At 34.2% G+C, this 26,606-nt stretch overlaps 1 protein-coding gene and 1 non-coding gene across 2 annotated transcripts; one reads left to right on the top strand and one right to left on the bottom strand.

The window, feature by feature from the left end:
* Positions 1 to 15,873: 15,873 nt before the first annotated feature.
* LOC116142599 lies at positions 15,874 to 15,980 on the bottom strand. Its single transcript, XR_004130012.1, has one exon. It is a non-coding gene; the product is annotated as a small nucleolar RNA R71 (small nucleolar RNA).
* A 547-nt stretch (positions 15,981 to 16,527) lies between these two features.
* On the top strand, positions 16,528 to 17,097 carry LOC116142592. The gene has a single exon (XM_031428022.1). The coding sequence runs from the start codon at positions 16,528 to 16,530 to the stop codon at positions 17,095 to 17,097; it is 570 nt and encodes a 189-aa protein (XP_031283882.1).
* Positions 17,098 to 26,606: the final 9,509 nt, after the last annotated feature.

Raw genomic sequence — 26,606 nt, 5'->3', positions numbered from 1 at the left:
TAAACTGGCAGCAAACTGCTTTAGCGTATCCTTGTCTGCCATGCTTTGTCCTCAGTATTGGGATAGGTTTTAAATCTTTTAATCTGATCCAAACCCGATCCAGATTCCCTGAGTCGTTTTACCCGAAGACTTTCTACTCTCTTCTAGCTGGGCTGATCGCTAGAACCTTCAGTGTTTGGATCTTGAGATTCTCCAAACCATATCCAATTACAGCTTCAACTTTTTCCAGCCACTTATTCCGAAACTGCAGTTCGTAAGTTTCTATGACTGTAAGTTGACTAGTTACAAACTGCAAAAGCGAGTTGCTCCCTGCTGCAAAGCAGTATGAATCGCATCCCTCAGTCTTTAATACCTAGCCATTCCAGATAGTCTTTCCGATATCTGGATTTCCATTACAGAGATCTAAGAGACACTTCTTAATCTCTTCTTCAGTATATCCTTCTATAGGACACACTTGTCTATATCACAAGGACCAGTGACATAGGGTAGTTACCTATCTTAATGATAGTAACCTCTGAAGCCAGAGTTACCGTGATTCTTTACCTATTCAAAAGAAAGTAAGAACACGTTCCAAGTATAATCCTCTGTAATCAGAATTACCTTTTCAATCCTTTCTTGGATCTGGGTTAATTCTTGTTGTAAGGCATATACGATAAACCGTATAGTTTACCTTCCTCTGAGATTTTCGAACTGAAGATTAATCTGTTCTACTTTTTCAACGATAGTATTCAACAAACCGATTTCCGGTTTGTTTCAAGTCCATGATCTAGAAAACAAGTTTGATTAAAGCACCTTGTATCATTTAAATCATTATTCTAATATTTCTTTTGAAAATTCATTATAGAGTGTTCTAACATCCAGCAACGATGTCCCAACAACTCTATTACCCTTTCTATCCAAAGAGAATATTATTAATCAGGTATAGAGAGTTAAACGTTTATTCAAAGAAATAAGAATAAAGTTAAACCAAATCCTTTACTTTCACCTCCTGGCTCTGATACCAGTTAACTGAAAAGGATATCCTGTCCAGAGAACCCCTATTAAATTATATCTTATGATTTTATTGTAATTTTATGTTAAAAATCTCATTAAAACAATTTGTATCCTAACATTGCGAAAAAAATATTTAAATAATAAAAAATAAACTATTATTTAATCAATTTAGATTTTGTATACTAAAATAGGAGCCCCACATGCTGCTTCCTACTCTCTATTTTCAATGTTTGTGAGGCTCAAATTTAAAGAATTCATAAACAACAAATTTTTAGCATATTTTAATGGAAAAAAGCAAAAATAATCGACTTGGGGCTAGCCGGACACAACACATAGTCATGCCGTATTATTTAAGCCTCTACACATATTAAAATTAAAAAGAGTTTCTTTTCACTTTCTTTGTTATAAAATAGGATGAAAAACTCTTCAATCTTTTTCAAAGTCTTCTTCTCTTTTACAAACCTAATTATATTTTATTAATTCCGCCCAATTAAAACACACATAATACATAATTTTCAGGATACAGGGTGAGAAATGAGCTCAAGAAAATGAGAAATCAACCTAAAAAATTAGCCAAGGTAAGCAAGCATAGAAATTGAGAATAAAAGAGACGAGAAAAGAGAAATTTTGAAAACATCTAAGCTTTGTTTGCTAACTTTGCGTCAAATGGGACAACCCCTTTCCTATCTACTTTTCATTTTTCTTCTTCCTCCTACCTTCAAAGCAAAAACACCGAACTTTTTATTTTTTTTAAGGACCAATGGGATGCCAACAACATGAAGTAATATGCATGCAAGATTTGATAGCACGTATTTAATATGAAATGCAAGATTTGAATTCACCGAATTGTATTGACTCAATTAATATCAAAACGTGACTTCAACTTGTTTCACTGACGGGCTTAAATGAAGTCCATATTTCATTAATGACTTAAGTACTCTAAAGGCTTTGATGTCTTCTTTTGTTAATATAACCATTGGTTATTTAAACAAAATTTGAAAACATGGGTGTGTATTTTTATGAATTTTATGTTTTTTGTTTTCTGTTTTTCTGTAAATTGAATGATTGAAAAATATGAAAATTAAAATGTGCTGGCCATGTTGTGGAAAATGTATTTGAAAATATGAGAGATGAAACCGTGTTCGGCATGTTTGTCTGAAACCACAAAAAACAAAACGATGTAGGAGTTTTTAGTTTTTTATGGAAAGAAAACGAAAACAAAATCAACTTGGGGTTGACCGGACACACCACACGAGTCGCGCCGTATAGTTAGCCAAGTTGTTCTACAATTATATAAAATTAAAGGAGTTTCTTTTCACATTTCTATTATAAAATAAGTTGAAGCTCGTCAATCTTTTTCAAGTCTTTCTCTCTTTCCCACTTATTTTCTCCAATTCATTCGATACAACAAGACTCAAGTCCTGATTCTTCTCTTTCACAAACCTAATTGTATTTTTATTAGTTGAGCTTAACTACAAACACACACAAAACCGAATTGTATTGACTCAATTAATCAATAAACTCGTGATTGATATAGTGCCATATTAGCCAACAATATAGTGCCATATTAGCCAAGTTGTTTTCGGTGTGTTCCCACCGAGAAGAATGCCAAGGAGTTGCTACACCTTAAGGATTCAGAGTGTGGTGCTGGTGTAAAGTTGAACTGGGAGTTCTTTTTACTGTAACTTAGATCAGCTTTGAACTATATCTTGTAATGTGTTTTTAACATAGTAGATTGCTTCAATCTGGACAAGGTCCCATGATTGAGGCTAAGGGATTTAGCCGAATCATGTATATAACTATGTTCTTTACTTTCTGCACCGTGTTTGATTTGGCTAAATTTGGAAATCTCTTAATAACGTGATAATTTTTTCATTGCACTTAAAAAATGGGTAATCAAAACCAAGTGGTTTTAACCATTCCCAACAACTGGTATCAGAGCAAGTTCTGATAAGTTACTTCAGTAGATCCTTACCCATTTTACTTATTTTCGTTTGTCTGAGTGATCTGGCTGTGGACGAATCACTCTGTATTGTTTTTTTTTACTTCAATCTGCTGTTTGTTGTTGTGTGCACTTCCATTTGTGTGGTTCATATGTCTGATTTTTTTTTCGTCTTGAGATTTTTCACTGAAGATGGATCTGCTCATAGACCTCCTCTGTTGAAGGTCCTAACTATTACACATAGAGACCTAGGATGTGTGCCTTCCTTAAGTCTATAGATGAAAGAGTTTGGTCCACGATTGTGAATGGTTGGAACAACCCTAGTTTTCTTGAAAATGAAGTGTCTAGACCAAAACCTGTTGTTTCTTGGACTGCTGATGAATAAATTGGCAAGTTATAACTCTAAAGCCCTTCATGCCTTTTTAATGTTGTTAATGTGAACCAAATGAAAGTCATAGCTAATGTGATGCTTGCTAAAGATGCTTGGGATAGACTCTAAGTCAAGAATGAGGTAACTATACTGTGAAACAAAATAGGCTTAGAAGACTTGTCATTGATTTTGAAAATTTGAACATGGAAAAGATGAGACTAACTAATTTTTAGGTAGAGTGTGTGATATTTCTAATGAATGTTTTGCTTTAGGAAGAACATATTCTAATGCTAAACTTGTCAAGAAAGTGCTTTCTCTTTGCCCTGATGTTTATGTCAAAGGTCACCACTATTGAAGAATATCGAGATTTGGATGCTATAGACATCGAGAACTTCCTTAGCTCTCTCCAAACCTATGAGCTGAATCTGCAACGATGGGAAAACAGAAACCAAGCAAAGGTTTGGCTGTCAAACATGAGGTTGATTCTGATCCTTTTGATGACTGTGATTTAAGCTCTTTGGATGATGAAAATTGTGTTATACTTACAAAGAATTTTTCAAAGTTTTTAAAGAAAAACATGAAAAAGCCTCATAATAGTGGTTATGGCCAAAAACCTTTCGTGGAAAAGCCTTATGACCATCAAAACCCTAGTACCTTTATAAAGAAATTTTTAAAAGATAAAGAAAAGAAAAATAAAGGTATCAAGTGTTTTGAATGTGAGGATTTTGGGCACATACAATCTGAGTGTGCTAACACGCTGAAAAAGAAGAAAGGTAAAGTCATGGCTACCACTTTGAGTGAGAGTGAGCATGATGAGAGTGATAATGATGATTCGAGTGATGATGAGAATGTTTTAGCCTTCATTGTGAATCAAGAAGATAGTAAGAGTGAAGTTTCTAACGACACTGAAGACATCTATGCTGAGCAACAAAAAGCATATGATAAGATGTATGACCAATAGCTAAAGGCTGTGAAAAAGTTGCAATCTATTGGTATTGAGAATGCTTCCTTGTTGAAACAAAAGAAAGCCTTGTTCGAAAAAATTGTTGTGCTTACAGCTGAACTGACTAAGGCTAAGGCCATCATTGATAAGTTGAACACAGGTTCTCTTAACCTTGATGAAGTTCTTGGTCAAGGAAAATCCTTCGGAGATCAATGTGGTTTGGGCTTCAGCCCTGGTGCTAACATGTTTGTGAAAGCCACTGGAACCTTTGCTATGAGACAGGTCACAAAGGTATCAAAATTCTTTCCTATTTGTCATTTTTGTAACAGGAAAGGTCACATCAGAACCAAATGCTTCAAATTCATTGCTTATTTGAAGAAAGTTTTTAAACCATAGTTTTGTTGCTAGTGTAAATCATAATACTAACAATGGTTTTTCTTCCAAGAGAGTTTGGAAACCTAAGGCTGATGTGAGCTGTTTTGTGTCTTATACTTCCTTCCTTGCATTTCAAAATGATCTTTGGTATCTAGACAGTGGTTGTTCAAGGCATATGATAGGTAATAAATCTCTCTTGATTGAACTTGAATCGGTTGATAGTGGACATGTCACTTATGGAGATGGGAAGAAATGTAAAATTCTTGGCAAAGGATCAATTGTGCTTCCTGATTTTCTAGTTTTGAAAGATGTCTTACTTGTTGATGGTTTGAAAGCTAATTTGATTAGTATTAGTCAAATTTGTGACAAAGATTTAGTGGTTCAATTCTCAAAGAACAAATGTCAAATCTTGAATGGTAAAGGTGTTTCTCTCCTTGAGGGAAAAAGGTCAAATGATAATTGTTACTTGCTTTCTAACTGTGTGTCATGTTTTAGTTCAAAAACAGATTCCACTAACTTGTGGCATGAGAAGCTTGATCACATGAACTTCAAAGACTTGGTAACAGTCTCAAAGAAGGAAGTAGTTAAAAGACTACCAAAACTTGAACTTCCAAAAGGTAATGTGTGTGGTCTATGTTAACATGGTAAGCAAACCAGGATATCTCATAAAACCTTGTCAAATCTCAATACCTCATGTGTTTTGGAATTGCTCCATATGGATTTAATGAGTCATATGCAAGTTGAAAGTTTGGGAGGTAAGAGGTATGTGTTTGTTTCTGTTGATGATTTTTCAAGGTATGCTTGGGTTGATTTTTGTGTGAGAAATCTGATTCGTTCAATGTTTTTTAGAAATTGGTTAAAAGGTTGCTTGTTAAGAAGAGTTCTAAAGCTACAAAGATTGTGAGAATTAGGAGTGACCATAGAAAGGAATTTGAGAAAGTTGATTTTGCTCATTTTTGTGAATTGCAGGGCATAATTCATGAATTTTTAGCACCAAAAACACCTCAACAAAATGGTGTTGTGGAAAGGCAAAATAGAGTGCTTCAAGATATGGCTAGGGTAATGCTTAATCCCCAAAAGCTTCTTGCAAGACTTTGGGCAGAAGCCATTAACACGAAATGTCATATTTCCAACAGAGTTTACCTTAGAAAAGGTACTGTTCAAACTCCCTATGAGCTATGGAAAGGTAAGAAACCTGATCTCTCATATTTTCACGTGTTTGGATGCAAATGTTACATTTTGAATGATAGAGAGAATTTACGTAAGTTTGATTCTAGGAGTGATAAAGGAGTTTTTATTGGATATTCTTCTAATAGCCATGCATTTAGGATCTATAACATGCGTTCTAAAAAAGTCTTAGAATCCATTAATGTTGTATTTAGTGATGTAGAAGATTTTTCAGAATATTTTCAAGAATGTGAAATTCAAGACATATATGTTCCTTATGTGCCCACACAAGATGGTGTGAACACTGCTGAATCTCCTGAACCTAAACCTTTGACAAATGTGTTGTCACCTACTACTGGTGCTACAGCAACGGGATTTGCTCCATGCAAAGAATTGTTTACTGATTCATTATTGCAAAATGAGGGGATAGAGCTAGTTGTTGATCTTTCTGATGAAAACCTTCAAAGGAGAAATGAAAGAAGAAAAGATCCACCAACATGGGTTCAAAAATCTCGTCCACCTTCAACCATGATTGGAGATCCAAATGAAGTAATGGTCACAAGAAGGAGAAGACAAAATGAAATTAACCATCTTTGTTATGTGTCTCTTGCAAAACCAAAGAATGCCAAACAAGCTTTGGAAGATGAAAATTGGATTAAGGCGATGCAAGAAGAATTGGAACAATTCGAAAGAAATGATGTGTGGACACTTGTACCAAGACTAGGGGGAATCAACATAATAGGTACCAAATGGGTTTTCAAAAATAAAACTGATGAGTTTGGTAATGTTGTCAAGAACAAAGCTAAGCTTGTAGCTCAAGGATATACACAAGTTGAAAGAATCAACTTTGATGAAACCTTTGCCCCTGTTGCTCGACTTGAGTCAATCCGGTTGCTACTATTTGTTGCCTGCTACCTCAAGATCAAATTATTCCAAATGGACGTCAAAAGTGTCTTCTTGAATGGAATGCTCACTGAAGAAGTATATGTTGAACAACCTATTGGCTTTCAAGAACCCCACAAACATGATCATGTATTCAGATTGAAGAAAGCTNTCTCAATATAATTCATCATCAATGAAATGGAATACGATAATTTCATATCTCAAATATAAGAAATCAAACATTACTTTTAAATCTCATAAACAAAACAAAAAGAAAATTTATCTAAACCTATTATATAAGAACCTTAAAACATTACTCAAAATATTATTGAAATTTACACAATTATCTCAATCTAATAACTTCATATCTAAAATATAAATAAATCAATATTATTGAAATTTAGTTAATTACCTTAAAAATCCAAGCTATTTGATCTTTTGGAAAGAAAATTAATAAAACCCACAAATCAAAATTGAATTTTATGTGATATATTTTGAAAACGGTAAGATTCTACATTGAATAAAGTTAGAGCGAGAGATAAAATAAATGGAAAAGATAAAAAGAAAAATATGCAGAAAGTAAAAGGTAAAAATAAAGTGAAAGAAAATTAAAGGGTTGTATTGTGACTTTTAGAATATGTTGGGTTATACTATATAAAGTATAATCTTTAGGGTATTCTATTGAAAAAAATTTCGAAAGCCCACTCATAGTTCCGGCCATGGTGATCTGACAAGGACTGAAGTAATATTTTCTAATTTTACTGGAACAAAGGCTTCTTTAATCAGGAAACATTGGCTTTTTCATTCTTGTCTTGTATATTAAAACGACACCGATCATCATATATGAAAATATTTGTAAATGTGATAAATGAAAACATTTTCGATATATTTGTCTTGAAAACTATTTTAAAATATCATTTATTTTGTTGTCTCGAAGAGTTTATATTAAATATATCAATGATTGATTTTTATTGTAATTTTATGTTAAAAATCTTGATTAAAACAAATTTGTATCCTAACATTGCGAAAAAAATATTTAAAATAAATAAAAAATAAACTACTATTTTAATCCAATTTAGATTTTGTATACTAAAATGGGAGCTCCACATGCTGCTTTCTACTCTCCATTTTCAATGTTTGTGAGACTCAAATTTAAAGAATTCATAAACAAACAAATTTTTAGCATATTTTAATGGAAAGAAAGCAAAAATAAAATCGACTTGGAGCTAGCCGGACACAACACATGAGTCATGCCGTATTATTTAAGCCGAATTGGTCTACAATTATATAAAATTAAAAAGAGTTTCTTTTCACATTTCTTTGTTATAAAATAAGATGAAAAACTCTTCAATCTTTTTCAAAGTCTTCTCTCTTTTACACTTCCCTTTCTCCAATTCATTCAGTATGACAAGACTCGCGTCCTGTCTCTTCTCTTTCACAAACCTAATTATATTTTTATTAATTCCGCCCAATTAAAAACACACATAATACAATAATTTTCAGGATACAGGGTGAGAAATGAGCTCAAGAAAATGACGAAATCAACCTAAAAAATTAGCCAAGAGTAGAGTACAAGCATGAGAATAAAAGAGACGAGAAAAGAGAAATTTTGAAAACAATCTAAGCTTTGTTTGCTAGACTTTTCGTCAATATGGGACAACCCCTTTCCTATCTACTTTTCATTTTTCTTCTCCTCCTTCAAGCAAAAAACACGAACTTTTATATTTTTTTAAGGACCAATGGGATGCAACAACAAGAGTAATATGCAATGCAAGATTTGATAGCACTGTATTTATAGAAATGCAAGATTTAGAATCACCGAATTGTATTGACTCATTAATATCAAAACGTGACTGTTCAACTTGTTATCACTGACGGGCTTAAAATGAAGTCCATATTTCATTAATGACTTAAGTAACTCTAAAGGCTTTGATGTCTTCTTTGTTAATATAACCATTGGTTATTTAAACAAAATTTGAAAACATGGGTGTGTAATTTTATGAATTTTATGTTTTGTTTTCTGTTTTTTGATAATATTGAAAATGATTGAAAAATATGAAAATTAAAATGTGTTGGCCATGTTGTCAGAAAATGTATTTGAAAATATGAGAGATGAAAACCGTGTTCGGCATGTTTGTCTGAAAACACAAAAAACAAAAACGACGAAGGAGTTTTTAGATTTTAATGGAAAGAAAACGAAAACAAAATCAATTGGGGTTGACCGGACAAACATACGAGTCGCGCCGTATTAGTAAGCCAAGTGGTCTACAATTATATAAAATTAAAAGGAGTTTCTTTTCACATTCTTTATTATAAAATAAGTTGAAGCTCGTCAATCTTTTTCAAAGTCTTTCTCTCTTTCCCACTTATTTTCTCCAATTCATTCGATACAACAAGACTCAAGTCCTGATTCTTCTCTTTCACAAACCTAATTGTATTTTTATTAGTTGAGCTTAACTACAAAAACACACAAAACCAAATGTATTGACTCAATTAATCAATAAACTCGTGATTGATATAGTGCCATATTAGCCAACATATAGTGCATATTAGCCAAGTTGTTTTTGGGTGTGTTCCCACCGAGAAGAAGCTCCAAGGAGTTGCTACACCTTAAGGATTCAGAGTGTGGTGCTAATGTAAAGTTGAACAAGGAGTTCTTTTTACTGTAACTTAGATCAGCTTTGAACTATATCTTGTAATGTGTTTTTAACATAGTGATTACTTCCATCTGGACAAGGTCCCAGGATGTAGGCTAAAAGTGGATTTAGCCGAATCATGTATATAACTATGTTCTTTACTTTCTGCACCGTGTTTGATTTGGCTAAAATTTGGAAATCTCTTAATAAACGTGGTAATTTTTTCATTGCACTTTAAAAAAGGGTAATCCAAAACCAAAGTGGTTTTAACCATTCCCAACAACTAGTATCAGAGCAAGTTCTGATAAGTTACTTCAGTAATCCTTACATTTTACTTATTTTCGTTTGCATTGAGTGATCTGGCTGGTGGACGAAATCTACTCTGTATTTTTTTTTACTTCAGATCTGCTGTTTGTTTGTGTGTGCACTTCCATTGTGTGTTAGCATATGTCTGATTTTTTTTTGTCTTGAGATTTTTCACTGAGATGGATCTGCTCATAGACCTCCTCTGTTAAAAGGCCTAACTATTACACATGGACCTAGGATGTGTACCTTCCTTAAGTCTAGTAATGAAAGAGTTTGGTCCACGATTGTGAATGGTGGACAACCCTAGTTATTGTTGAAATGAAGTGTCTAGACCAAACCTGTTGTTTCTGGACTGCTGATGAAATAACTTTGGCAAGTTATAACTCTAAAGCCCTTCATGCTCTTTTTAATGTTGTTAATGTGAACCAAATGAAAGTCATAGCTAATTGTGAGCTTGCTAAAGATGCTTGGGATAGACTCTAAGTCAAGAATGAGGTAACTAGTACTGTGAAACAAATAGGCTTAGAAGACTTGTCACTGATTTTGAAAATTTGAACATGGAAGAAGATGAGACATAACTATTTTTATGGTAGAGTGTGTGATATTTCTAATGAATGTTTTGCTTTAGGAAAGAACTATTCTAATGCTAAACTTGTCAAGAAAGTGCTTTGGTCTTTGCCCTTGAGATTTATGTCAAAGGTCACCACTATTGAAGAATATCGAGATTTGGATGCTATCGATATCGATGAACCATTAGCTCTCTCCAAACCTATGAGCTGAATCTACAACGATGGGAAAACAGAAACCAAGCAAAGGTTTGGCTGCAACATGAGGTTGATTCTGATCCTTTTGATGACTGTGATTTAAGCTCTTTGGATGATGAAAATTGTGTTATACTTACAAAGAATTTTTCAAAGTTTTTAAAGAAAAACATGAAAAAGCCTCAAATAGTGGTTATGGCCAAAAACCTTTCGGGAAAAGCTTATGACCATCAAAACCCTAGTACCTTATAAAGAAATTTTTAAAGATAAAGAAAGAAAAATAAAGGTATCAAGTGTTTTGAATGTGAGGATTTTGGGCACATACAATCTGAGGTGCTAACACGCTGAAAAAGAAGAAAGGTAAAGTCATGGCTACCACTTTGAGTGAGAGTGAGCATGATGAGAGTGATAATGATGATTCGAGTGATGATGAGAATGTTTTAGCCTTCATTGTGAATCAAGAAGATAGAAGAGTGAAGTTTCTAACGACACTGAAGAATCTATGCTGAGCAACAAAGCATATGATAAGATGTATGACCAATAGCTAAAGGCTGTGAAAAAGTTGCAATCTATTGGTATTGAGAATGCTTCCTTGTTGAAACAAAAGAAAGCCTTGTCGAAAAAATTGTTGTGCTTACAGCTGAACGACTAAGGCTAAGGCCATCATTGATAAGTTGAACAGGTTCTTTAACCTTGATGAAGTTCTTGGTCAAGGAAAATCCTTCGAGATCGATGTGGTTTGGGCTTCAGCCCTGGTGCTAACATGTTTGTGAAAGCCACTGGAACTTTGCTATGAGACAGGTCCAAAGGTATCAAAATTCTTTCCTATTTGTCATTTTTGTAACAGGAAAGGTCACATCAGAACCAAATGCTTCAAATTCATTGCTTATTTGAAGAAAGTTTTTAAACCATAGTTTTGTTGCTAGTGTAATCATAATACTAACAATGGTTTTTTTCCAAGAGAGTTGGAAACCTAAGGCTGATGTGAGCTGTTTTGTGTCTATACTTCCTTCCTTGCATTTCAAAATGATCTTTGATATCTAGACAGTGGTTGTTCAAGGCATATGATAGGTAATAATCTCTCTTGATTGAACTTGAATCGGTTGATAGTGGACATGTCACTTATGGAGATGGGAAGAAATGTAAAATTCTTGGCAAAGGATCAATTGTGCTTCCTGATTTTCTAGTTTTGAAAGATGTCTTACTTGTTGATGGTTTGAAAGCTAATTTGATTAGTATTGTCAAATTTGTGAAAAGATTTAGTGGTTCAATTCTCAAAGAACAAGTGTCAAATCTTGAATGGTGAAGGTGTTTCTCTCCTTGAGGGAAAAAGGTCAAATGATAATTGTTACTTGCTTTCTAACTGTGTGCATGTTTTAGTTCAAAACAGATTCCACTAACTGTGGCATGAGAAGCTTGTAACATGAACTTCAAAGACTTGTAACACTCTCAAGAGGAAGTAGTAAAGGACTACCAAAATTGAACTTCCAAAAGGAATGTGTGTGGTCTCATGTTAACTGGTAAGCATACCAGGATATCTCATAAACCTTGTCAAATCTCAATACCTCATGTGTTTTGGAATGCTCCATATGGATTTAATGAGTCATATGCAAGTTGAAAGTTTGGGAGGTAAGAGGTATGTGTTTGTTGTTTGTTGTGATTTTCTGGTATGCTTGGGTTGATTTTTGTGTGAGAAATCTGATTCGTTCAATGTTTTTTAGAAATTGGTTAAAAGGTTGCTTGTTGAGAAGAGTTCTAAAGCTACAAAGATTGTGAGAATTAGGAGTGACCATAGAAAGGAATTTGAGAAATTGATTTTGCTCATTTTTGTGAATTGCAGGGCATAATTCATGAATTTTTAGCACCAAAAACACCTCAACAAAATGGTGTTGTGGAAAGGCAAAATAGAGTACTTCAAGAGATGGCTAGGGTAATGCTTAATCCCAAAAGCTTCTTGCAAGACTTTGGGCAGAAGCCATTAACACGAAATGTCATATTTCCAACAGAGTTTACCTTAGAAAAGGTACTGTTCAAATCCCTATGAGCTATGGAAAGGTAAGAAACTGATCTCTCATATTTTCACGTGTTTGGATGCAAATGTTACATTTTGAATGATAGAGAGAATTTACGTAAGTTTGATTCTAGGAGTGATAAAGAGTTTTTATTGGATATTCTTCTAATAGCCATGCATTTAGGATATAACATGCGTTCAAAAAGTCTTAGAATCCATAATGTTGTATTTAGTGATGTAGAAGATTTTTCAGAATATTTTCAAGAATGTGAAATTCAAGACATATAGTGTCCTTATGTGCCCACAACAAATGGTGTGAACACTGCTGAATCTCTGAACCTAAACCTTTGACAAATGTGTTGTCACCTACTACTGGTGCTACAGCAACGGATTTGCTCCATGCAAAGAATGTTTACTGATTCATTATTGCAAAATGAGGGGATAGAGCTAGTTGTTGATCTTTTGATGAAAACCTTCAAAGGAGAAATGAAAAAGAAAAGATCCACCAACATGGGTTCAAAAATCTATCCACCTTCAACCATGATTGGAGATCCAAATGAAGTAATGGTCACAAGAAGGAGAAGACAAAATGAAATTAACCATCTTTGTTATGTGTCTCTTGCAAAACCAAAGAATGCCAAACAAGCTTTGGAAGATGAAATTGGATTAAGGCGATGCAAGAGAATTGGAACAATTCGAGAAATGATGTGTGGACACTTGTACCAAGACTAGGGGGAATCAACTAATAGGTACCAAATGGTTTTCAAAAATAAAACTGATGAGTTTGGTAATGTTGTAGAACAAAGCTAAGCTTGTAGCTCAAGGATACACAAGTTGAAAGAATCAACTTTGATGAAACCTTTGCCCCTGTTGCTCGACTTGAGTCAATCCGGTTGCTCTATTTGTTGCCTGCTATCAGATCAAATTATTCCAAATGGACGTCAAAAGTGTCTTCTTGAATGGAATGTTCACTGAAGAAGTATATGTTGAACAACCTATTGGCTTTCAAGAACCCCACAAACATGATCATGTATTCAGATTGAAGAAAGCTCTCTTGGTTTGAAACAAGCCCCACTGGCCTAGTATGAAAGGTTGAAATTTCCTTCTTGAGCATAATAGAACGAGGTATGCTGCCAAAACCCTTTCATTAAGAGCGCTAACAATGAAATTATATGTGCATAGATTTACGTTGACGATATTGTGTTTGGTTCTACATCTCATTCACATGCTCTCGAATTCATTAGTTGATGGAAATGAGTTTGAGATGAGTATGGTAGGGAATCGAATATGTTTTTGGTCTTCAAATTAAACAAATAAACAATGGCATGTTTGTTTCCCAATCAAAGTATGCTAGAAACATGTTAAAAAGATTTTGCCTTGAGAATGCAAAGCATGCTAGAACCTGATAAGAGCTTGAAAATACATATTTAGTTAGTGGTTTATGGGGATTATTTTTGGGAATTAGGCTAATTGGTAAAGTTGCATATTTTCATAATTGTTTTAAGAAACGGGTGTTTTTGAGTGTTTTTCAGGCCACTAGTGCTTAAATGTTATGCTAGATGAAAATCATGTCGGCAATAGAATTGTGATGAGTGGAAATAAACGGATCAAGAATCGGAGTTGAATTGAAGAAGTTATGGAAGTTTGAAGTAAAGGAAGATTCTAGATTATGCTCTAGCTTGAGCATGCCTTAGTCTTTTGAGAATATCTTCAGCTATAGAACTCGGATTAAGACAATTTTATTGTTTAAAAGCTAATTCAAAGTTTACATTTCATATGTTCCATTTCTCCAAATGTCATCGTTATCAAGCTCATAAATCACCATCTCGAAGAACAGTAGAATAATATGGAAGAAGAAGAGTATTACTTGCCGTGGCACCACTTTGTCCATAGCTACCATGCAGCACAATGCGGGGGATAGTCAGACAGTTAAGAAATTGTCATCTATTTTTATGTAGGAAATAGGGTTAAGAGTCTAAACCAAATAGAATTAAGGAAAATAAAACCTAACCCTTGTGGATATAATAGAAGTCTTTAGCATTATTTTGGGGATTCTTTGGGGAGAATAGAGGAGGAAAACCTGTAGAGAAGAAAAGTAACAGAAGTTCTAGAGCTTGATTACAATATAGAGAAGTTTTTGTTGTTCCTTTTATAAACTACGATGATTGTTTTAATAAAGATGATTGTTTCTTTCATGTTTATTATGAACTAAATTTATTCTCTAGGGCTAAGATGTAGCCCAATCTCTTGATTATATATTGATTTATGCTTGTTAATTTTTATTAAGAATTCTTCCTAAAGTTTTACTATTATACCTAATGCTTTTGATTCTTAAGGGCCCTTGAATTGAATGAACTAATGGACTAGGTTGAAATCAAGAGATGATACTTAGTTGGTCTATGGTAGTGAAACCATAGGTTGAGCGAACGCTAGAGATAGGTTACTGTGACTTGTAAGGTTTTGGTAAACTCCATAGAGCATAATGATCTTCAATTGCTTAAATCTGATTAGAGATAATTCAGGTTAGTAATTAGGAGTTAATTCGATAATTATTTGAGAGAAATTTATTGGAAATTTAGGGAGTTTGACCTGTAGGAAGAGCTTAATAAAATTAGCATAAGTGATTGATACATATGAGTAAGAGTTGGTGTGAAGTCTATGCCCTAGGTCTAGTCATCTTATTTTAACCCAAAAGTTTATTTTAATTGTTCTCTGTTTAGTTCTCTTTTTAAATTCAATTGTTAATTTAGTTTAAATTTTCCTTGATACAATTTGGATTGATCAAATTGTAATAGGATAGTTTAACAGGTAATTGATAAGATTAATTCCCTTGGGTTTGATATCCATAATTTTATACTTTATTACTTGCACGATTTCATACACTTGTGAAAATCTACAACAAGTTTTTGGCGCCGTTGTCGAGAAATTGCTTTTATATTATCAATATCAATACAAGCTATTTAGTTGCTAATTTGGCTAGTAATTTATTTTCATTCTTATTTTCATTACTTATTTATTTGTTTTTGTTTTTAGTGCTTTAATTTTTATTTCTTTATTTTTAGTGTTGGACCATACAGAGGACTTAGGTTCAATGGCAGATACAGGAGGAGAAGAAGTTCAAAGGGCATTTAAGGATTACTCAAGACCTACAATTAAGGGATGTGCTTCTAGTATTAGGAGACCACCGATTCAAGCAAATACCTTCGAGATAAAACCAAACATTATTCATATGATACAACATTCGATTCAATTCACAAGGTTGTCTAGCGATGATCCTAATTTGCATATCGCAAATTTTCTGGAGCTATGCGATACATTTTGACACAATGGGGTATTTGATTATGCAATTACGTTAAGGCTTTTCCCATTCTCTCTTCGGGATAAAGCTAAGGCTTGGTTAATTTCTCTACCATCCGGAAGCATCACTACTTGGAATGAGTTAGTTCAAGTGTTCCTTGTGAAGTATTTTCCACCGATCAAGTCTGCCAAGATGAGGAGTGACATCACAAATTTTTTTCAGCAAGATATGGAGTTGCTTTATGAAGCTTGGGAGAGATATAAGGATCTCTTATGGAGGTGTCCTCACCATGGGTTACCAATATAGTCGCAAGTGAAAACATTTTACAATGGGTTGATGCCAAATATACAAGCCATGATAGATGCTGCAAGTGAGGGAGCCTTGACTAACAAAACATCGGAGGAAGCCTATAATCTGATTGAAGTGATGGCAAGCAATAACTACATGAGACCTTTAGAGAGAAATTCAACAAGGAAAGCAGCGGGAGTGCACGAAGTTGATGGCTACACCGCATTGGCTACTCAACTTTCAACCATCTAAAAGCAATTAGGAGTTGCCTTAAAGGTAAATGCTATTGAAACTCATTCTCTAACTTGTGAATTTTGTGCAGGGAATCATTTGTCAAGAGGTTGTCAAGTAGGGAATTCATTTGCTCCACCTCAATAAGCAAATTATATCAACAATTTTCAAGGAGAGCAACAAAATCCATACTCTAATACATATACTCCAACACGGCAAAACCATCCAAATTTTTCTTGGAGTAACAACAATTATCCTAAACCACCTCTTGGTGTTCAAGTTGAAGAGGAGAAATTAAATTTGGAGGATGTGCTTACAAAGTCTATGGAGGAATCGGGTAAAAGATTTGACAAGAATGAAGCTCAACTTCAGAAATATGAAATCTTGTTGCAAAATCAATCCGCTTCCATAAGGAACCTTGAAACTCAAATGGGACAAATTCATAGTATCTTAGCGAGAAGAGTTCAAGGAATGTTTTCGAGTGATATCAAGAAGAATCCAAAGGAGCAACTCAATGCCATCATGTTGAGAAGTGGTAAGGAGTTGAAAGAATCAAGAAAAGCTGAAGACATGAAATTGGACAGAACCAATAATGCCTCAGCACAATGCCTAGGCACAAAACCAGAACTTGAGAACAAAGCCCAAGATGTGAAGAAAGATGAAGCCTCTCTTCCGTATCCTCATAGACTACAGAAACAAAGATTAGACAAGCAATTTGGTAAGTTCATGGATATGTTTAGAAGCTTACACATAAATATTCCTTCTTGTAGATATGTTAGAGCAAATCGCCGAGTATGCAAGTTCTTAAAGGAGATCCTTACACATAAAGGAGAACATGAGAGGATCATGCTCACTGAGGAATGTAGTGCGTTGCTTCAAAGAAACTACCACTGAAATTAAGAGATCCAGGGAGTTTTAATATTCCTCGCACAATTGGTAGTTTTTTATTTTGATAAAGCTTTATGTGATTTAGGAGCCAGCATTAACTTGATGCCATTTTCTATTTTCAAGAAACTTGGTTTATGAGAGGTGAAGCCAACCACGATTCATCTTCAATTGGCGGATAGATCCATAAAATATCCTAGGGGAGTGGTGGAGGATGTCCTAATAAAGGTAGACAAATTTATCTTTCCAGTAGATTTTGTAGTTCTTGATATGGAGCAGACCGGAACATACCTTTCATATTAGGAAGACCTTTTCTAGCTACAAGTAGACTTTAATAGATGTACCCAAGGTAAACTAATCTTAAGGTGGAAGACGAACAGTGAGTTCATGTTTTTAACACGATGAATGTCCACCCGTTAGATACTTGCTTTAAGATTAACATCCTTGATGACAAAGTAGCGAAAACCTTAGAAGAACTACCTTAGCTCACCCCTTAGAAAATTGTTTAGTCAACTCTAGGATTATGGAGGCTGAATTTGAGAAGGTAATGAACAACAATTGGAGCCTTATATGTATGGTGGATTGAAGGATAGAAGTTTTGGATTTTCCTAGATGATCCAGATTGAAGGATTTGAAAGTCGAGCTTACGACTCTAATAAAGCGCTTCTTGGGAGGCAACCCAAGCTCTCTACTTTAATTTTGAGTTTTGTTTTGAATTTATTTTAGATTTTCATTTAATGTGTAAGTTGTGATAACTTTGGTTTAGTTTGATTTATGTTTTATGTTTGTTTCACCCATTTATTTCTGTTATGCACACTAAATTGGCCAAGAAAGGACATAATTTTTTTTTTTTTTTTTTTTTTTTTTTTACTAGATTTCCAATGACTATGTACATGGCAAACTTGCATGTCTTCACGCGATTATCTCCACATTCATCTTGAACAGAAGGGCATTGAGTTGTTCTCTTTGTACATTGAGTACAATGTTCATCTCTAATGTTGGGGTAAGGAATATTTTTTTTATGGCCAATTTTAGTTTCATTCAATGGACATCTTTGAATATCTTTTGCTTCAAATATCTCTTTAAAAGCTTTTGGTGGAATTGTTTTAGGTGTGTTGTAGGGTCAAAGAGTTAACGTATTTTGTTTTGTTTTGGAATTCATACATAAGTCAGTGATAAGACCATGATTGTGAATTTGTGACTTGGATTTCTTAACTTTCGCGTAGTGTAAGATGATAGTGGATGACATTGCATTTAGTTAGACTTTCTTGGGAAGGGTTTGATTGGTTTAATATTTGGAAACTTGAGATGATTTATGTGTGTTTTTATGGGCAATATGTTTTTTTGTGAAAATTGTGCATAACTCTAAAACTCATTTGATACCCACTTGAGGCGAAATCCTAGAATCCGCATTACTTAGGATATGATTTAGGCAATTTTCTTTGGAACAATTGAGCCTTTCACCAACCTATATTACTTTATCCCTATTTAACCCTTTGAGCCTATTATTATACACTTGGTAAGCCTTATTTTTTTGTTGTAAACCTACTATATCTCACCTTGATGATGAAGCCTAAAACATTTTCCAACCCTCTTATTGTGAGACTTAATTTAGGGTGACCTTATAAGAAAACTCATGAAAAGAAGTTTGGTAGAAGAAAATAAATATATTTTTGGACTCACAACCTGAGTATGTGCAATGAGATAGGTTGGGGGTTGTGAAAAGAAAAAAAATGATAGTAGAAAGCAAGGTGGGGTAGATGAATTTTTTTATGAGTTACTATCTTCCTTTAAAAAAAAAATGAAAAAAAAAGAAAATTTACAGAAAAATAGGAAGAAGTAGCTGGGGAGAAGAACTTGAAATGAGGTACATTACATGAGGGTTTATGCTAATGTTGGAAGGAGAAGTTCAATCAATGTGAAATGGTAGAGGGTGAATGAGAGGGAAGTAAGAAAGAGATTGTTCATGGTCATTTACTGAAAATTATCAAAATATTAGTCTCTTACATTTTGTTAAAATTCATTTCCGTTCTTTCATAAACCATTATCCTAGCCTAACGTTACAACCATGGTAAAGACCTAATGATCCAAGGTAGTGATTAGATTTTACATTAGTAAGAGTGGTTTGAAAAGTGAGCCTATGGAGTATGATTGTATGTTTGTTTTATTTTTCTTACTTTGCCTATGGAAGCTATGCATAAATCATCCGGGTTTTTGGATGAATGGTTTGTGAATGATTATGAGAGAGTTAAAAACAAGAGTGTAATTGAAATTTGAGTATTCTTTAATATTGCGTGTTGTTGATTATTTGATTTGTTCACATTGACACAATTTTTGAGACGATTAATGAATGGTTCCTAAAATTTTTGTTTTGAGTCTTGGTTTTGAGTCTAGGTGAGGCTAGGTTTGCATGTTTTGGGTATCATCGCTAGAACCCCTCCGAGACTACAACTCGTCCAACTAGGGCTGCCTAGGGTGTTAAAAGCTTGTTGCATATGCTAATTGCACCGTGACAATCTACGAAAGTGATTTAGGATAGTTTAGATATAGACTTTTATTTTGTTTTTGTTTTCAAGCTAAAAGACTTGTTTTATCGCTTAGCTAGCTAAGGACTAGCAGAACCCCTATGATGTTACCCTAAAGTTGTGCAAAGACAAAAATGGTAAAAGGTAGACACATAAGATGTATCGAAGCATGATTGGAAGTATTCTTTACTTAACTGTAGGCCGACATGATATTTGTCTTAGTGTTGGTGTTTGTGCTAGGTTTCAAAATACTCATTTGATGTTGCACTTGAATGCAATGAAAATAATCATGAAATATGTTTCAAGTATGTGTGAATTTGGCCTTTAGTACTCATTTGATTCTAAAAGTTGTTTTGGTTGGATATAGTGTGCAAATTGGGCAGGAAGTTTGGATGATAGGAAGAGTACTTCAGGATGATATTTCTATCTTGGAAAATCTTGTGACATGGTACAGCAAGAAGCAAATGCAATCTCCCTATTCCACTGCGCGAGACTGAGTACATTGCGAGAGTTGTAGCACTCAAATTTTTGGTTAAAGCAATGTTGATGATTATGTGTTGATCAAGATTGTGTGACTATTTTTTGTGATAACAGGATGCCATTAACATCTCTAAGAATCCAGTCTAGCATTCTAGGACTAAGCACATTGACATAAGACATCATTTCATTAGAGAGTTAGTTAAGCAGAACATCATTGCTCTTGCTCATGTGAACACAAAATCTCAATTGGCTGATTTATTTACAAAGCACTTAACTATGATACTTTTGTTTTCTTGAGGAAACCCATTTGACTAATTCAACTTGAATAGTTTTTCATTTTAGTCGATAAAAGCATGAACATGTTACTTTTATTTTTGTTTGTCAAGATTCCTTGATCTTGTTAGCACTCTAATTGTCATTTATTTTCTCTTATCTGTGTTCTAACTTTGTATGTTGTGTCTATTGAGACTTTCTCTATAACATGACCTTATTGCATCATGAGTTGATTGTCCATTCTTTCACCATCATGAAAGAGCTACCTTGCATGAAGTGTGAAAGTTGTTTTTGAGTAATTTTCTGACTTGTAAAGACCCTTATATTTTGAAAAATCTACCATTAAGAGGACTACCTTTGTGCAAGTGTGAAAGCTACATTTTGGTTATGTTTATGAGATTATTTGCCCTTTGATCAAAGAAAGAAAAAAAATCTTTATTTACTATGCTAATAAGAAAAAAAATGCAAACTATAGTTGGCATGAGGGAAGGAGAGCTTATTTGCAAAAATTTAAAATTGACCAATGTGTCATTTTACCCTTTTGAGGACACTATCACGCACTAAGACAAGCTCTTGGAGATTTTCTCACCTGTGTGTGATTAAGGAAGTGTTTGTTTTGATTGCACATGTTGACAACTTCCGTATGATTTTTGTGCTTTTAAGATTGAAAATTTGACTCTTAGGTTGTTTTTGAAATTGACTGTCTTGACCTTCAAAAATTCATGTGAAGCATTTCATAATTTTAATGTTATGCTCTTTAATTTTTGCTCAATAAGTTTAGTCTTTTGAAAATTTCTGATGTTCTTTGGGCTGTTGTGTGCTCACACAGATTGCATATGTACACTCATTTAGGATAGAGTTCTTTTTTGGAAAACTCTTTTTCCAGCATCTCAAAATCGCGATGCCTTAAATGTGTTGCCCCTTTTATTCATTGAGTCCGCCTTCTTTTTCTAAAACCCTAATATCTTGACTTTTTCCTCTGTTCTTTATGATTTTCTTCTCTCAATTTTTTTTTCATTTTTTTTGTTCTCACATGGAATCAAGGAAGAAGCAATGGAGGCCTTGATAAGAAAAGACGAATCCTTGGGAGGGGATTCCTGACAATGAAGAAGCAGATTGCGGATCAATGCCACCGAAAAACCCTTCTCTCCAGTAAACGATTCAATTCTTAAGAGTGAAGTCAAGAGATAAAATAAATCACTCAACTCCCCCTATTTCCAGTGACCACCAAACCTCGGAATGCTCACAAGATTGAGTCTACCCCTGCCTCAATGAAGAAGATGCTTGAAAAATCCTCTTTGGGTCAGACAACATCTTAGAGAACAGTCATTGGTGGTTTGAAATTGTGTAAAGAAGGTTCATCAAAGGGCATGCCTTCAAAGTCTTTGACTCCATCAGAGTTGGCGAAAAAGAAAAGAAAAGCAATCATGGAGGAGCCTTCGTTTGGTAAAATTTCTCATTTTTTTTTACCTGCTGCTGAGAATAGATTTAGAAGCCACATTGTCAAGAAGACAATTGTGAGCGAAGCAAATGTTAAACTAGAAGACTTTGATGAATTTCATGCTTTGATAAAAGAAAGAAACTGGTTAGGAACTGCCTCTGGGTTGATTGCCCCTTTACAAACTCTTGTCCAAGAGTTTTATGCCAATTTTGGCTTTGACAATGCTAACTTAAAATCGAAAAAACATGATGATAGAGTTTATGTTAGAGGACATTGTGTCCTGTTTATGAAAAATGTTGTAAGGGATGCTCTTGGTTTGAAGAAGAGCAAAAAGAACTTCGATTTGAAAAGCTTAGACGTAGACAAAATTGTCAAAGTCATCACTGGTGGGTCAGTTGTTATTTGGCCAGGAACTGGTGTTTTTAAGCCTAGTGTGCTCACACCATTTTACATATTGCTATTTAAAATCTCATTGACAAATTGGTCCTCTTCAATGCATAATTTGACTATCAGACTTGAACGAGCACAACTCCTTTATGGAATTGCTCAAAGGAAAAACATTGACTTGGCTAAGTTGATTTTCACTAGTATTAGAGTCGCAGCGCAATCAACTCACTCTTTGCAGATTCTATGCTTTCCTTCCTTATTTTACAAAATCATTTCCACTTACAAGCCTAAATCCTATGGAGTGGAACCTGTTTTGAAGATAAAGATTGTCACCAAGAAGTCTTTTAGATAGCCTATAAGGAGCTTGCCACCATTTTCCTTAACTGATCACGCAAGGGCTAACACTTGGTAGTCCAAGCTTTTTGTTGCCATGCAGGATTTGGAGACTTCAATGGAGTCTTTCCTTCAATATGTGAAGGAAATTCACATTTTTCTCTGCTCACAGATGGACAAAATGGAGGCTGGTTTGAAAAAGAAGAAAAGAAGGTTGTTCAAAATGTGGTACCTTTCGCTCCTCCAGTTGATCTTGCTGATGATGCCAATGCTGCTCGTGAGACTCAAGTTGAAGAAGAACAGGTGTTGATGAGGAAGAAGAACAGGTTGGCAATGAGGAACAAGAAAAAGGTGCTGATGATGATGAACAAGAACCTCCTGAAGGTGCAGTTACTCAAACAGATTCTCCTATGTGTACTGGCCCTACTACCATTCTAGAAGTTCAAGTGGAGGACTCACATGTCACCATCACTGCCCTTTCACAACGCAGAACCAAGAGAAAAGTTGGTCGCTCTTCTCGACCCTCCCCGAAAGTCATCAAGACTTATGAACAAAGAGCGGGAGTAAGAAGCATGAGGGAGTTTATAGTTTATTTATGTTTTTGTTATGTCTTTTGGATAAACTTAGAATCTTCTGTTATCTCTCCATGGGGGAGTTTGTTTTGCTACTTTTTAAAACTCCTTAGTTATCTTGCTTTGATTTTTTTATTAGTTTTATTTACTAACCATGTGTTTACATTTGTGTTGCTTTGGTTATTTTGTTTTCATGTTTGTGTGTGCAAATCTACAGGTCTTAAATGGTTGATTTAAACAGGTTTGCACTTGATCTCTTTTATTATGTTCTTTGTTCATAAGTTTGTGTGGACACATAACTATTGTACACACACACAATCATAAGTTTGCAAGGGGTGTGCGAATGTAGAATATTTATTTTTGTCCAACTTATATTTGTGGTGCAACTAGCTGCCAATCCTTTTATTTGGCTTGTCTCATCTATTGTCTGTATGCACATCAATTCTTAGTGCACATAGTTTTCCAAACATGTGTCTTGGCTTGTTTTGTCTCGAGTGTGTGTGCACAACGGTCTGTGCTTACACTCTTGCTTCAAACTTTTTGCAACCCGACACGAGTTGTATATCTGATAAAGAGAAAAAGATTATGTTTATCTTTGTCTCTTGATATTCAGGACCTCTTTACATGTGTCATATTTTCCTTAAGTGGTCCTAGGGAATAAAGTTATCTTTCCCAATTTATTTTGTGGTCCAAACCAAAAGAAGGAATACTTTCCTTATTTGGACAAACATGGGATAACTCCTTGTTGGTTGACATGGCACTGTAGTGTTGAGCAAGAAATCATTCATTATATAATACTCTTTCTTGCGTAAATGAATCTAACCTTGATCTCTTATTTCATTTTACTCTGAATTTCTTAGAGTATTCTTTCTCTTAAGGTTCAAGGTTCATTTTCCATTTTGTGCCAAAACCTCACCATATCAAACATAGACTTGATGACTACTGGAATGTGGTTCCTCTGCTGATGCTGGTGCGTGGTGTCGATGCTTGAAGCTTGGTGGTTTACAAGCTGTTTTGGGGTGTGTTCCTGACAAGAGGAAGCTCTAAGGAGTTGCTACACGTTAAGGATTCAGAGTGTAGTGCTAAGTGTAAAGTTGAACAAGGAGTTCTTTTTACTGTCACTTAGATTAGCTTTGAACTATATGTTATAATGTGTTTTTAACTTAGTGGATTGCTTTTATCTAGACAAGGTCTTATGGATATAGGCTAAAAGTGGATTTAGTCGAACCATGTATATGGCCGTGTTCTTTACTTTTTGCGCTTATGTTTGTTGTGCTAAAAAAGGGAAAATCTTTTAATCAACTTGGTAATATTCCGTTGCACGTTAAAATGGGTAATCCAAAACCAAAGTAGTCTTAACCAATCCCCAACAATTTTCTTCTTTAGTTAAAGTTTGGGAGACATGGAAAAGATAATTTTCTTCTTTTTCTTCAGAAAAATTAGCTTGATGATTTCTTTTAGATTGGCACTCTTTTTCAACATGCCCTAATTTTTTACGGTTTCTATATTGTGATTTTTCTTTAAACCAACAATCTTTTTCCAAGTGACTTTTTCTATTGCAAATTCCACATAGAGGAAAATTTCTTTTATTTTCAAAGTGTTTATCTTGATTTTGATTTTGATTTTTAAAGTTTTCTATGGTTTTTCTCCCACTTTCTTTCAATTTTTGAGACCGCATATTTGTTTTAGATGGAAGCACATTTTCTGTAGTATTTTTATTTCACCTATTTAATCTTTTTTCATGTGCTTCAAGAGAGCCCATTAGTTCAGTGGGTGTTAATTTTTCTAAAATCTTTAGATTCTTCAATAGCAGAAATTACCAAATCATATTTTTCAGTGCAAGTTATTAGTATTTTTCGTACTATTTCCTTATCAATTATATTTTCTCCATAGGCTCTCATTTGATTTACTAATTCTTTTATTCTTGAATAGTAATATTTAGGACACTCATTATCTTCCATTTTAAGATTTTCAAAATCTCTTCTAAAAGATTGAAGTTTAATAGTAAGTACCTTTTCAGATCCCTAAAACTCTTCCTGCAACGTATCCCACGCTTCTTTGGCAATTGTCACACCCATAATTCGCAAAAAAATTTCTTCCACATTGCTTGCTGAAGAGAAAATAATGTTTGGGAGTCTTTTTATAAACTCTCATCAAGTGCTTTCTTTTGAGTAGTTGTGAGAGTGGAAGTGTCTTCAGGAACAATTTGTCCCTTTTCAATTACTATTACTTTCCTCAAATTTTGGGAGGAAAAAGGTTCTCATTTTGATGGATCAAAAATCATAGGCTCCGTTTGGTTCACAATTTTGTGTTTTTGGGAAAAGTTTTTTGAAAAAAGTTAAAAAAAAAGTTGAATTGAGCGGGTATTACGATTTAGATTTACAAATTGTAAAATACCCCCTATGTTTGTTTTTTTACAAAAAAACCCTTATAATAAAATATTAAAAGTTAACAAAAACACCCCCAATCCACCCTCAAATACGGACAGCCGGCCACCACCGCCGGAGGGTGGCCGGAGTCGCCGTAACAAAAATATTAAAAATATTTAAGGGTATTTAATTGAATTAACAAATTTAGGGGGTTTAAAAAATGTTGAATAAAGTTGAATAATATTGTGAGTTTTTGGGTATTTTACTGTTTAACTTTTTGGGGAATACTAAAAGTAGTATTCCCAAAATCCAACCAAACGAAGCCAGGGTCATTTGTTTTATTATTTTGGATAAGATTTTGAGAATAATATTGGGTAGTTGAACGAGAGTATTACGAGGCGAAATTAAAAAAATTTATAAAAAAACCCCCTAGGTTTGCTAATTTAACTAAACACTCCAATATATAAAAATTTTATAAAATGACAAAAACACCCCCACCCACCCACCCACCCACAGTGCCAAATTCTAGCCACCACCACTAGAATCTGGTTGAAAAATGGCGTTACGATGCAACTGGTCGGATCTGACAGGTAAGGCGTCGATATGACCTTTTTTGGCCAGATCTGGCCGTCGACGGTGGAAAAAGTCTAGATTTGGTCGTCAGCGACGGTCAAAGATATGATCGTTGTTGTCGGTCAACGACGACCAATTTTCGGTCTTTTGTAGGCCGTTGTAATATATTTCGACTACCATCGACGGTGGTTATCAGAATCTAGCAAGTATGGATGGCTGGGCGTGTTTTTATTAAATTTTAAACTTTTTTTAGGGTATTTAATAAAATTAATAAACTTAATGAGTTTAAAAGTAATTAAAAAATATATTAATATGTTTTAAATAATAAAATAAATATTTTGATAATAAAATTAGAAATATAGGTAAAAATAATATGCCAAACGGGCTATTGTTTTTTCCATTAAATAAGAGAAGCAGAATAGTAGGACGGCTATGCTCGGTCATAATTTTACTATGCTCGATAAATGGCCAAACACAGCTCCAATATCACTCATGATTATTTGTTTTGAAAATATAGAGGATATTGGGATGCGTCCTATTTTGAGTGTTTGAAAAAGAGTTGGTG

This window comes from Pistacia vera, unplaced genomic scaffold (genome assembly GCF_008641045.1).
Source record: "Pistacia vera cultivar Batoury unplaced genomic scaffold, PisVer_v2 Contig412, whole genome shotgun sequence".
Lineage (NCBI taxonomy): Eukaryota > Viridiplantae > Streptophyta > Magnoliopsida > Sapindales > Anacardiaceae > Pistacia > Pistacia vera.
Note: the sequence above shows the minus strand (reverse complement) of the source record. Positions and strands in the feature narration are given on the sequence as shown.

Coding starts and splice junctions, on each gene's coding strand:
- LOC116142592 (XM_031428022.1), top strand. CDS start 16,528: ATGGAGGAATCGGGTAAAAGATTTGACAAGAATGAAGCTCAACTTCAG.